Here is a 15,046-nt window from a genome sequence, read left to right as displayed (position 1 = left end):
ATGATTATACATAATGATTTATAAATGTTATTTTATAAATATATAATTAAATTACAGTTACAAATTACATTTGATTAAACTTAATATGCGTATGATATTTATACATACATATTAAAAATAAAAACAATTATTGTATTTCATTCATATAAAAATAAAACTAAATGTATACATACTACAATTGTAATATGATACAATATAAATTTCAAAATACACAGTACAACAGCTTCTGATTTTACTGACAAAATGCAAATGAGCTCAGCGTGTTTCCCGCCCCTCGGTCACGTGACGCAAACATTGAGCCATGATGGCGGCGCCTATAGAGAGTCTGTTGAATGAGATCTGTGAATCAGAAGATCCGATCGAGGAGCTCAAGAGCCTCCGGACAGCCGTTTTAGCGACTCCCGTGAGCGGTTTGAGGCCAGCAGTGTCTGGAGCCCGACTGGAGATCATATTCAGCCTTTTAAACACTAATGACAAGTGAGTGTTGATCCTGCTGAGTCAACAGGCGCAATACACACCATACACTGCACACTGATAGCCTACTGTAATGAGCGAGCAGTATTATTGAATTTATTCATTATTAGTCTTTACATAATGCGTAATTTTTGCATTCAGCATGTCATTTCATTGTATATTGAAGTCGAGAATGATTTATTAAACCTTTTCAAATAACTAATTGAGGTAAAGTTGGTGGGACTTTTTACCAGGAACGTACGTTATCTGTCCCTGAAATAAAATAATCAATACAGTGATTAAAAAGTTTTCCATCTCTTATCAAATAGCCTGATGGTTGATTTCTGTAAGTTGTTCTGTAAAGGAATATGTCATTCATTTGGTTCTCAGATTTGTGTTCTTTATTAATACACTTTACAAATGTACAAACCCTGTCATTGTCCTCAGCTTTAATAGTTTTAAAACTGTTTTAATAGCTAAAAACTGTTATTTGGGGGGAAATACTTCAGAAATAGCAAGTTTAAGTTATTATCATTCACATCAGTTGATTATGAACATGAAATGATTAATAATTTCTACAAATAAATACAACAAATATATAAAACAAATATATTTACAATCAATTGTCCTCATGTTACTGTCAGTCCTGTCACATTTGCATTAAATTTAACATTAAATGCGTGCAATTCACCTTTAAGGCTATGACTTTGTATGATTTTTCGAGGACGACAAGCTTAAAGGTCAGGCCCTGTCACATTTTTTATAAGTGTAAATGTACATTTCTGGTAGAATGTCCCTGCTTTTATATTTGCACATTCAGAGTTTCTCCTTAATAATACAATTTCAGAAAAGTATTGTTTGCAAATTCTAAATAGTGAAATCATGTTTGCAGCCAATGACTTTCAAAGTACAACATCGTTCACAGTCTATTAAATACTTCTAATTTTGTCAAGTTGTCACTGTTCAAAAATAAACAAATGTGGTAATATAAAACCAACTTCACCTCAATAAATAACTCTTCAAAAAACTTTAAAAATTCAATAAAAATTCTGTCATTATTTTCTCTCCCTTCATTAAAAAAAATATTTATGAGGTTCGTTTATGGAACAAAATCAATGCCATAGGTATTGAAATAAAAAGCTTATCGAATAGCACAAGCTGAAAAAAAAAATAATACGTTGAATTAACAACTGCTTGCATTTTAATGACTTGCATGGCCAGGGTTTGTAATTTTACGTCCTGAAATTTAACACAGCTGTTTATTTAAGCTCAAAATATGTCAAACACATTTTCATACTTAAAATTTAATAATTCATATTCAATTTCCAGATTTCATGTAAATTATTCAAAAGACAATTTTCAATTCACTTTATTTCAGTTCAAAAATTCGCTTCCATAAATTCAGTGGATCAAATTCGGCTGTTAAAATTTGACATTAAATGCTACCTTTGTGCTGTTATTAGCTTTTTTCCTCAATTATTTACTGGTTTAAAAATATTAAATTGGTCCACCTGCTAGTGAAAAAGCAGCTGAAGATTGTCAATCTGCAATCTTTTGCTTTTCCCTGCAGTTCCCGGAAGTAATGTCGAATTTTAAGAGCCGAATTTCATCCACTGAATTTTTGGAAGCGAATTTTTGAACTGAAATAAAATAAACTGGAAGTTACCTTTTGAACATTGCGCTTCGTATTTTTCACTGGTATTTAATATTTTGTGAGTGAAACCTGCATATTGAATATGAATTTTTTTTTTTTAAGTATGAAAACATGTTTGAAATATTTTTAGTTGAGATATTTACAGCTTAAATAAACAGCTGTGTTCAATTGCAAGCCCTAAAAATACAAACCCTGGCAATCCAAGTCATTAAAATGCAAGCAGTTGCTAATTCCATGTTTATTTTTTTCAGCTTGTGCTATTCCATAAGCTTTTCATTTCAATACTTTTGGCATTGATTTTGTTCCATATTATTTCTCGTGTTAAACACAACTGAAAACCTGTAACCATTGACTTCTATAGTATTTGTATTTGCTAATATGGAAGTCAATGGTTACTGATCTTCAGTGTTTAACAGAAGAAGGCAACTCGTAAACGACTAGGGGAAAAATGACGGGAGAGTAAATAATAAATCATGAAGATTCATAAACACTTTAGGGAGAATAATTAGTGATTTTTTTGTGTGTATGTGTTAACTATTCCTTGAACCTCCTAGGGCTGCGTGGACAGCACATTTTAGCTCTTAAGTGGCTATTTTAAAATACTTTGAATGTTTTATATTTTGTTACAGACATACAGTCTCATCCTGCAACTGTTTTGCAGAATATGAAATGTCCCAAACCCTTTTTTTAACTGTCCAAAATGGGGGAAAATATGTTGTTTTTACTCTCTGATAGTCAAAACATGTTCCAATAATTTTTGTATGTTAAATATGCATTAAAAACAGTCAAGAAAAAGTGTTTTATGTAAATTCGGACCACGAGTCCACATATATGAACATTATTTTTCTCTAAAAGTACATCATATCAAAAGATGATACTTATGTTTTTATTCTAATTAGGTTCCAATAGGCCCACATACAGTAGCAAAGAGAAATAAAAAATACATGTAAAAGAACACCCTGGGCATTAAGAGGTTAATGGGTATTCATTTTGACAAAGAGTTTTATTTTTAAAAATACAGATACTGCGTCTTTAACATTTAAAAACACATATAATATAATAATTTTAACTGTTTATATAAATACTCATAGAATATGACAATAAGTCCATATAAAAATTGCCGCTCTCTTATTTTTTTACAGAGCTGTGTATGAAAGCATATTCATTCATTCATTTTCCTTCAGCTTAGTCCCTTTATTCATCAAGGGTCACCACAGCGCAATGAACCACCAACTTCTCCAGCATGTGTTTTACACAGGGGGTGCCCTTCATGCTGCAACCCAGTACCAGGAAACACCCATACACACTCATTCACACACACACACACACACACACTCTAGGGACAATTCAGTTCATCCAGATCACCTATAGCACATGTGTTTGGACTGTGGGGGAAACCGGAGCACCCAGAGGAAACCCACGCAAACACGGGGGGAGAACATGCAAACTCCACAAAGAAATGCCAACTGACTCAGCTAGGACTCGAACCGGGGACCTTCTTGCTGTGAGGCCACATTGCTAACCACTGTGCCACCGTGTTGCTCATAAAAGCAAACATAACGCAAATGAACTTGAACAGTAAATCGTGTAATTAGTATATTTGTGATTCAGATATTTTAATGAAGCGAAAACAATAATCCAAGTCAGTTTGAAATCCTACACAACTTACACAAGTTTCATTTGTTTAAATGAAACGTGCATATCAAAACGAAAAACCCTCTTATTTGGCACTTGACAATGTGATCTTAAAAAATGTTTTACATGGAGAATTATTTTCCGTGATTGAACACTGCTTTCTGTCTGTTTTTTGTTTGTTGTTGGGTGCAGAGAGCAGATTGAGGTGTGTGTGGAGATCCTGAGTCGAGTCCTGCAGGCTTTAGAACCGGTTCAGCTTGCACAGAACTACAGGACGGCGCTCCAGAGCGGACTCAACCATCCTGATGACTCGGTCAAAGTGCTCACGCTCACACAGGTCAGTAGAACAGAAGTGCAACTCAATGCATCATTCTATACCGCCCCGCTCACTTTTTCAGTGTTGTTCCCCCGTTCACTTTACCCACAAGTATTTTGAAAAAAATTAAAAAACTGTGGATTAAGGCGCACTGAGAAATATGTGATCCTAAACCACAAAATCACCAGCCATCAGTGTCTATTTTATAAAACTGATATTTATACATACATAGCATGAAATAAAAATAAAAGAATAAAGGGAAAATAAAAGGGAAATAAAAGAGTTTTCTATTGGTGTAAAGTTTGTTGTGACAGGAAAATAGAAGCAGTTGAAAATCTGTGAATTAAAAAAAAAAAGTAAATACTGAGGAAAAGTGCTCAGTGGTTAGCACTGTTGCCTCATAGCAAGAAGGTTGCTGGATCGAGTCCTGGCTGGGCCAGTTGGCATTTCTGAGTTTGCATGTTCTCCCCATGTTGGCATTGGTTTCCTCCGGGTGCTCCGGTTTCCCCCACAGTCCAAACACTTGCGCTACAGGTGAACTGAATAAACTAAATTGGCTGTAGTGTATGTGTGTGCATGTAAGGGTGTATGGGTGTTTCCCTGTACTGGGTTGCAACTGGAAGTGCATCTGCTGTGTAAAACATTCAAGTTGGCTGGATAAGTTGGCGGTTCATTCTGCTATGGCAACCCCATATGAATAATGGGACTAAGCTGAAGGAAAATAAATGAATGCTGAGGAAATCACCTTTACGCCCCATTCACACGGGGCTTCAGCGTCAACGCTTGATTAAAGGCGTGTCTGAAGTTGGGGCTGAAACGATCGTCATAGAAGCGTCAGCCAATGAAATTCAGTCAGCAATAGGCCACTGTCTAGCTGGTGTATTTGCATACAGCGATCTGATTGGCTGACGCTAGAGTGGGCGCTTGAAAAGTTGAGCTAGTCCCAACTTCTGAGGCGAGCAACGCCTCTGAAGCGGCGCTGACGGATCCACAATGCAGTTCGGCATGCTTGACGTCACCCATTCAAAGTGAATGGGAAGCGCTGACGCTGACGCCCCGTGCGAATGGGGCGTAAGTGTCCAAATTAAGTTCTTAGCAATTCACCTTAGTAATAAAAATAGAATTTTAATATATTTACAGTAGGAAATTTACAAAATATCTTCACGAGACACGATCATACTTCATATTCCAATGATTTTTGCCATAAAATAAATATCTATAATTTTGACTCGTACAATGTATTTTTGATCATTGCCAAAAAATATTCCTGTGCAACTTAAGACAGGTTTTGTGGTCCAGGGTCACATTTGTGACCACAGTGTTGAATCAGCAGCAAGGTCATAGATCCCAGTTGTAAAAGCAACAAATAATAACTTGACTTCTAGTTGATCATCAAAGTGGCAGAAGACATACCAATCATCACAAATAATAAACAAGACCTACTGGAACCCGCATGGACCCAAGATTCTCACAGAAATCAGTCAAGTTTGGTGAAGGAAAAATCATGGTTTGGGGTTACATTCAGTATGGGGGCGTGCGAGAGATCTGAAGAGTGGATGAAAACATCAACAGCCTGAGGTATCAAGACATTTGTGCTGCACAGTACATTACAAACCACAGGAGAGGGCAAATTCTTCAGCAGGATAGCGCTCCTCATACTTCAGCCTCCAGATCAAAGCTCTTGAAAGCAAAGAAGATCAAGGAGCTCAAGGATTGGCCAGCCCAGTCACCAGACATATGAACATTATTGAGCTTTCTAGGGTAAGATGAAGGAGGAGGCATTGAAGATGAATGCAGAGAATCTTGATGAACTCTGGGAGTCCTGCAGGAACGCTTTCTTTGCCATTCCAGATGACTTTATTAATCAGTGATGTGAGTCAGTGCAGAGATGTATGGATGCAGTCCTCCAAGCTCATGATGGAGTCAGACACAATATTCATTCTGTCTCCACTGCAGCATGACTTTATATTCTATACTGGACATTATTTCTGTTCAGTCACAAGACTTTTATCTAAGCAAAGTCAGACCTTACTGTCCTACTTAAAGATTTAAAAATCAAGGCACAATCATATTTTATTTTGGTCAAATAAGCGTAATCTAGAGGCCTTTGCCCTTCATTATTGCCACTTCTGATACCAAACGATCAACTTAAAGTCAAGTTATTATTTGTTGTTCCTAAAACTTGGACAGGTGACGAGGCTTTTGTCAGGTAGTGTAGTGACAATATCAAAAAGAGGCAGAGTTCTGTTGAGTTATAGGCATGTTTGTTTAGGCGCTTTCTGATATCAACATCAAAATGAGCTTAGTGCAACTATAAAGACATTTAAAAAACCCAGTCAGCACATTATAAGGAGAATCACAATGCATTACCTTTTTTTTTCATTTGTGTCTGTGTCCACAGATTGGCCGTGTGGCTGGACATGCTGAGGGAGTGACGCAGATGCTGAACAATGTAGAAATCCTGCATGACGTGATTCAGTGCATCAGTGTGGAACGCATCGCTGTGGCCAAAGAGGTACAGAGATAAACAATGGCACACTATGCCCTATGTACCTATGCACTAATATATGTATGTAGTATCGTCCCAAATCAAGCACTAATGATTTTTTACTTGGCGGAAATTCAAACCATTTCCCAGATGACGTTTGCTGGTTGCCAAATTAGTACAAGTATAAGCCATAGACTGTAAAATATATGGACGTAGTATCCGTGACGTCACCCATTGGTTTCTGAACATGCAAAAGAAGCCACAAGTAGGTGCGGCCAATCGTCGCCATTTTGTTTGCGTGTCATCGCACCCACAGCGGGAAACCAAACAAGAGCAAAGAGGCGGAAAGTGAGAGGAGCTACAGACACCTGCTGGCATTTAGCTTGGAACTGGCTTAGACAGACATTTGGAAAACGCTTAACACTTTATCACCTGTGACTCGTTTATGTTCTGACCACTTGTGCTTGGCTGTACACTATATCAATAAAGTGTTCAGTCTTTTAAAAACACTGCTGTAACACATTGAGCCACTAAACATTGTTCTAATGACGTTTTTCTACAGGAGGAAAACGCAAATCACTTCCAAACACTTCAGATATAGTCTGTGTTAAATAATGTAAGGCTCATGATGAATTATAAATGATCCTAAATAAAACGAAAACATTTTAAAAAATGGCATATATGTATATAACTTTACTCACATGGGAAATAGAGGCCACGTGAATGGTTTGTGAGAACAATTAAGTGCACACAGCACGCCATGCCATCTGATAATTGTAAGAAATAAGGCCAAAAGGCAACTAACAGTGCAAAGCCACATAAAACAACACAAAACTATAATCAATATGTCGAGTTCAGTGACTAGTGGCTTTTAATTTCATGCGGATTTAAAATGAGATTAGGTGCGTTCCAAATCACATACTTAAGAACTATTCTACCCCATATTGTAGTATAGATAGTGTAAGTAGTGCGTACGCACTGAAAACTAAACAGAATAAGTGCACTTTAAATACCCAGATGATGCATTTTTTCAACCAGTAAAAAGAAGTGTGGAGTGGTGGACACTTCATACACTCAACGACCACACACACATAGCGGAGTCAGCTGAGGTAAAGTGACGGCGACCAGCGAGACCTAGCTGTCACTCAAGTGGCCACGCCCTTCATTATTCAAACTTAATATAGCCTAATTTAAAGGAAACAGATGAGTTATAACGAAATTCACCCCCCTCACAGTTGTCATGAAGGGTAATATTAGCTATATGAACCAAAATCGTTCTTTGTACCAGGCTGTAAACACCTTTTTTCTGCTGGAAAGTTGGCCGTTCTAACAGTGGGCTCAATTGAAATTTGCTCTATTATGGAGCCAGGACTAGCGGAAATTTCGATTAATTGCAGTTTCAGTTACTTCCGTAATGGCTTCCCGAGGGAGAGCGGGTGGTTGCCGCTTGGTATAACCGCATTAACCATCAGGAGGTGCTATAATCATTCTCGTAGAAGAATTTTGCTTTCACAATCCATCATAAACTAATCCAACATTACTGCCTGAAAGCTCCGCCCCTTCCTCTACATGAGCAGAGCTGTGGTCATTGAGTGTATGAAGTGTCCACCACTCCACACTTCTTTTTACTGGTTGAATAAGTGCATCATCCGGGTATTTAAAGTGCACTTATTCTGTTTAGTTTTCAGATTTATCGCACTACTTACACTATCTATACTACAAAATGGGGTGGAATAGTTCTTAAGTATGTGATTTGGGACGCACCTACTCTCATTTTTAATCCACATGAAAGTAAAATTCACATTTTCTCATTTTAAATTAAATTAAATGCGTGTTTTGTCCTTTTATTTGTGTCTTTTTATCAGGCGATCGCCGCACTGAGTAAACTCAGCAACACGAAGGCGGGGCTTGATGCTTTGTTCCGCTCTGATTTGCTGAACAAGCTGAAGGATGTGATGCTCACCAGTGACATCATCAGATACAGAGTCTATGAGGTGTGTTTTTAAAGGTGTGACGTTTCTGAGAGATTTGGGTTTATTCAGCTGTATTAATCATATGAACGTGTGTTCAGTTGATAGTGGAGGTGTCTACAGTTTCTCCAGTGTCTCTGGGCTACTGCGCTAACAGCGGCTTGATCTCACAGATGCTGGAGGAGCTGACTGGAGATGATGTGTTGGTCAGGTAATGATCTCTCTCTCTCTCTCTCTTTCTCTCTCTCTCTCACACACACACACACACACACACATACACACACACGCATAGCTGTAGTAATATGATATGACACATTTGTGCCTGCAGAGATTAACCTTCTTTCTTCTCTTCCCAGAGCAACTGCTATAGAGATGGTGACCAATTTGGCTCAGAGCCAACATGGCCGTCAGTATCTGGCACAACAAGGCATTATGGATAAAATCTCCAACATGATCATCGCTGCTGAATCGGACACCTTCTCAAGCCTTTACCTGCCAGGTGTGTGTGTGTGTGTGTGTTGTGTTTGAAAGTTTCCACAATCATTAAAAAATGTCTGGATATGTTAAGAAGCAAATGTCATGGAAATGATTCAATCAAATTATTCAAGACTGTAATATTATTATTATTATTATTATTATTATTATTATTATTATTATTATTAATATTAATAATAATAATAATAACAACGATAATAATAACAACGATAATAATAACAATAATAAATATTATTATTATTATTATTATTATTATTGTTATTATGAAAATAATCAAGATGAGTTGTTTATAGCTAAAATTATTGTTAAAATAATATTATTATTAATAATAATTATAATAGTAGTTTTAATAATAATTGTTATTATTAATGTTATTATTAACAATAATAATATTATGTCGCATTGAAGTTGGTTATCTATAAATTGTTTGTATGAATTCCTACAATTTTTTTATTTTTATTGTTCTTTTTTTCTCTATTTTTTAATCCTTACTCAGTAATCATTTAAAATATAGAAATAGTTTAATATAGATGGTTAAATATATTTCAAAGGATGTAATTATTATTATTATTATTATAGTTATTATTATTTTGGTAATTGTTAAAAGGAAATGATCTATATTTAAATTTCTGAAAGCCTAAATATTATTTTCTTCTCCTTTTATGATTTATTATTATTATTATTATTGTCATTATTATTTAATCAAATTATTCAAGACTGTAATTCTAATAATAATAATAATTATTATTTTTTTAATATTATTATTTTGAAGTAATCAGAATGAATGGTTTATAGCTGAAAGTAGCTGAAAATCTTAATATTATTATTAATAATATTATGCTGCATTAAAATTGATTGCTATAAATTGTTTGTATAAATTACTGAAACTTATTTTATTAATTATTGTTCTTGTTTTTAATATTAATATTATTTAATTTAATTCTTACTTTGTAATCATTTAAAATCTAATTGAAATTGTTGAACATAGATGTTTAAATATTCATAAGAATTTAAATATTATTAAAATTATTATGTTTTGGTAATTGTTAAATTGTAATGTAAAATGTAAAATTTCTGAAAGTATAAATATTATTTTTCTTCTACTTTTATCCTTTTATTTTTATTGTTATTCAGTCACATTATTCAAGACTGTAATTAAAGTTATTATTATTATTTTATTATTATTTTAAAAAGTAATCAGTATGAATTTTTTCTAGCTGAACGTGGTAGAAAATATTATTAATAATAATGCATTGAAATTGGTTATCTACAAATTTTTTGTATAAAGTTCTAAAACTTATTTTTTATTATTATTGTTCTTGTTTTTAATATTAATATTAACAATTTATTTAATCCTTACATATTTTTCAATTTAAATATCATTGAAATTGTTAAATACAGAAGATTAAATATTATTAATATTATTTTGGAAATTGAGCTATAATTACATTTTTTTAATGCATTTTATTATTTATATATTATTATTCTGATAATTGCAGGCCTGGTGAAGTTTTTTGGCAGTCTGGCGATCATGGACAGCCCTCAGCAGGTGTGTGAGAAGTATCCCGTGTTTCTTGAAGTGGTTTTCTCCATGGTAATGAACCTTGACCCCACATTGACTCCTGTTGCCCTGGATACGCTCGGGGTGCTGGGTGGTACGGTGGAGGGCAAACAGGTCCTGCAGAAAACAGGTGAGCAAACGCATACATGAACAGTAGACCAATCACAGCCTGTGATTTATGTTTCATATTTGCGATTAATAAAACCTCCCAGTAGCATACATGCAGCACAATCCAGTCGCTGTAATTTGATTCACATTCTGAATAAAATCAAAATATGTCCAAATTTAAATCGCAAATATTCTCAAATGAATCCAATTCACAATCTGAACTGAATCAGAATGGAAGTTTGCGACCAAAATCCAGTTTGCAATTATTTTCAAATGAATCAGAATCAAATCAAAATCTGAACTGAATCAGACTGAAAGCTTGCAATCAAAGTCTGGATCTCAAATATTTTTAAAAGAATCAGAATGTAATCAAAATCTGAACTGAATAAGAATGGAAGCTTGCAGTCAAAATCTAGATTGCAAATATACTCCGATGAATCTGAATTGAATCACAATCTGAACTGATTTAGATCATAACCATGCAATTAAAATCCATATCGCAAATATTCTTAAATTCTTCAGATTCGAATCAAAATCTGAACTGAATCAGATTGGATGCTTGCATTTACATTGCAGATTGCAAATAATCTCAAATGAATCAGAATCTAATCAATATCTGAACTGAATCAGACTGGAAGCTAGCAGTCAAAATCCAGATTGCAAGTGTTCTCAAATGAATCAAAATCTAATCAAAATCTGAACTGCATCAGATTCAGATTAGAAGCTTATAATAAAAATACACATTGCAAATATTCTTAAATGAATCAGAATCACAATCTGAACTGAATCAGATTATAAACTTGCAATCAAAACCCATATCGCAAATATTCTCAAATTAATCAGAATCAAATCAAAGTCTGAACTAAATTAAATTGGAGCTTGCAATCGAAATCCAGATAGCAAATATTCTCAAATGAATCCAAATAAGAATCAAATAAAAATATCAACTGAATCAGATTCAGACTGCAATCCTTGAGCAAATATTCTCAAATAATCTGATTAAAACTCTGAACTGAATCAGGTTTGAAAGTTGTGATCGAAATCCAGTACTCAAATATTTTCAAATGAATCGTAATCAAATCAAAATCTGAACTGAATCAGACTGAAAGCTTGCAGTCAAAATCCATATTGCAAGTATTCTCAAGTAAATCAAAATCGAATCAAAATATGAACCTAATCAGATTCAGATTAGAAGCTTTTAATAAAAATCCACATCGCAAATATTCTTAAATGAATCCGAATCAAAATCTGAACTGAATCAGATTATTAACTTGCAATCAAAACCTATATCTCAAATATTCTTAAATGAATCGAATTTGAATCAAAATCTGAACTGAATCAGATTGGATGCTTGCATTCAAATTGTAGATTACAAATAATCTCAAAGGAATCAGAATCTAATCAATATCTGAACTGAATCAGACTGGAAGCTTGCAGCCAAAATCCATATTGCAAGTATTTTCAAATGAATCAAAATCGAATCATAATCTGAACTGAATCAGATTCAGTTTAGAAGCGTTTAATAAAAATCCACATCGCAAATATTTTTAAATGAATCCGAATCAAAATCTGAACTGAATCAGATTATAAACTTGCAATCAAAACCCATATCGCAAATATTCTTAAATGAATCAAATTTGAATCAAAATCTGAACTGAATCAATTTGAAAGCTTGCAGAATCCAACCCAACAAAACCCGTAAATATGCACCCAGCCATAGCCATATTTGTAGATTTTTCCCATGATGTTTTCTCCTCCAGGTGAGAAGTTTGTGTCGGTGTTGAAGAGGATGAGTAAAGTAGCGTCTGACGGAGCCACTGAACTGAGAGTGCGCTGTCTGGAGGCTCTAGCTCAGCTGCTCACGCTGCCTGTAAGTGTGCGTTTCCTCATCGCATGTCTGTGTTGAGAAGTTTTGCTCTGAGACGTCTGTGGTGTGTATGTGTGTGTGTGTGTAGGTGGAGCAGCAGACGGATGACCTGTTACTGACCTGCGAGTCCTGGTTTAACTGTCTGAGCTCTCAGCCTATGGCGATGATAAGGAACATCAGTACTCAGCCCTTCCCAGAACTCCACTGCAGCGCACTCAGGATATTCACTGTAAGAGACACAGTGTTCAAGAGTGTGTGTGTTAGAGTGAGATGCACAACACTTTTATTACAATATACACTCACTGGCCACTTTATTAGGTACACCTTACTACCCCCTTTTGCCTTCAGAACTGCCTTAATCTTTCGTGGCGTAGATTGGACAAGGTACTGGAAATATTCCTGAGAGATTTTGCTCCATATTGACATGATAGCATCACGCAGTTGCTGTTGACTGCACCGCAATGCATATCGTGTCTTGATCATGGCTGTTTCTTAATTCCAAGAACGCAGAGAACGGACTTGCGTTCTTGTGGCGACCGGTCTTGCCAGGTGTCCTCGGAAGAACGAACTCAGGAGACCGTGAGGGCAGAGAACGCGTCCTTTAAGAAATGAGATGCTGCGTTCTTCCTGATGGTCATGTGACCTTCACGCCTTTTAAATGGTAAATTATTTAAACAGTGCAGCACTCTTACACCCATTTATTGTTTTTCCCCTTTTCAAAATATATATTGTGCATAAAACATCATAAATATACACTGCACAATATAAATAAAACAGATTTTAATTCGAATTTCAGCTAACAAACACCCCTTAATGTGTTTACTCCTTTATTAAGATGTTCATGGTAATATTTAATTTCACCGTTTCATTTAGGGAAACTCCTGAGGTAAATAAGTGATATCTCTGACCTTTAATAATACATCTAAATAAAATGCTGCACTTCCCACCTCCAGTCGCAACGACTTCTGGGACTTCAGAGGGATTTCGGTGCTCAAGTCTGCATCGGTGTGTCCTTGATATCAAGATCACATCCGGGAAGTTTCACGCATCCCCTGTACTTGCTAACTTAGGCAGCTGATGATGACGTTGCACAAGAACACAAGACCGCTGAAGAACGCATATTGAGAAACACATGCCTAAATGCATTGAGTTGCTGCCATGTGATTGGCTGATTAGAAATTTGCGGTAACGAGCAGTTGGAGAGGTGTACCTAATAAAGTGGCCTTGAGTGTACATCAGTTACACAATTGTTACATTTAAATTAAAATACAGCCTTTGCAAGATTTTTTATAATAATTTATATTTACTGTGTACTTATGCTTGATTAAGTACATGTATGTAATTACATCTGTAACTAACTTCTGTAATTACATTTGTAAATATACTGCTGACCATTCCCTACACCTTAACCCACCCTTAAACCTACCCCTGCCACCAAACCTGTCCCTAACCCAACCTCTATCCCAATTCAAGAGCACCACAAGTGTTCTTAAATACTTTATGAACACAGTAAGTACATTGTAATTATTTTTTGATGTAAGTACATAGTAGTTAAGGACACTTAGTATAAAGTGGGACCGAAATCTTTAACCATTGACTTCAATAGTATTTGTTTTTCCACTATTGGCAGTGCCGGTTTCTAACATTCTTCAAAATATCTTCTTTTGCGTTCAACAGAACAAAGAAAATCATAAAGCTTACTTGATGGTGAGTAAACAGTGTGTAATTGTGCCTTTTTTCATACTTCTCTAATGTGTGTCGTCCTCAGGCCATCGGTTGTCAGCCGTGGGCTCAGCAGCAGATGATGGACACTCCAGGGTTTGTGGAGTGGGTGATGGATCGCTCCGTCGGCTCTGGAAAAGAAGCGAAGGATTGTAAGTTTGAGCTGGTGTCTGCGCTCCTGAGCTCCTCCAGCGTACAGAAGATCTTCGGAGCGCACAATTACTTAAAGCTGAAGACGTACCTGAACGAGGGCTCGTATTACGTCACCGCCGTGTCTGCAGTCACAACAGAAGGGGCCGACTGAGACACGCACACAAACACACATTTATACTTCAGTCAAGAGTTCCAAAATCTTTTCTCAGTTTCTATATCCACAAGTGACCAAAAGCTTTTCAAACAGCTCACAGTGGAGAAGTTTGAGTTTCCAGCACTTGATAAACACAATGTTTGTTTGTACTTGCAGATTTTTGATGTTTAATTTGGTTGTTTGTATCTTGTTGTGCCATTAAAATGAACATTAGAGGGGTTCGCTGCTGCCATATTTTGTTTTTGTACTTAAACCATTCAAACATATTTGGGTTAATATGAATACATATGCAGACAATTTATACACACCGGCCACTTTATTAGGTACACCTTACTAGTACCGGGATGGACCCCCTTTTGCCTTCAGAACTGTCCTAATCTTTCGTAGCATAGATTCAACAAGGTACTGGAAATATTCCTGAGAGATTTTGCTCCATATTGACATGATAGCATCACGCAGTTGCTGCAGAT

At 35.7% G+C, this 15,046-nt stretch overlaps 1 protein-coding gene across 1 annotated transcript; it reads left to right on the top strand.

Annotated features, from left to right (window-relative positions):
- The first annotated feature begins 266 nt into the window (after positions 1-266).
- On the top strand, positions 267-14,796 carry psmd5 (proteasome 26S subunit, non-ATPase 5). The gene is given in 10 exon segments (NM_001017573.2): positions 267-477; positions 3,935-4,079; positions 6,460-6,573; positions 8,412-8,540; positions 8,618-8,727; positions 8,873-9,015; positions 10,511-10,702; positions 12,441-12,550; positions 12,636-12,776; positions 14,316-14,796. Coding segments are annotated over 10 exon segments (1,518 nt in total). The 5' UTR covers positions 267-301; the 3' UTR covers positions 14,574-14,796.
- Positions 14,797-15,046: the final 250 nt, after the last annotated feature.

The sequence above is a fragment of the Danio rerio genome, chromosome 21, assembly GCF_052040795.2.
Source record: "Danio rerio strain M-AB ecotype USA chromosome 21, GRCz13ab, whole genome shotgun sequence".
NCBI lineage: Eukaryota > Metazoa > Chordata > Actinopteri > Cypriniformes > Danionidae > Danio > Danio rerio.
Note: the sequence above shows the minus strand (reverse complement) of the source record. Positions and strands in the feature narration are given on the sequence as shown.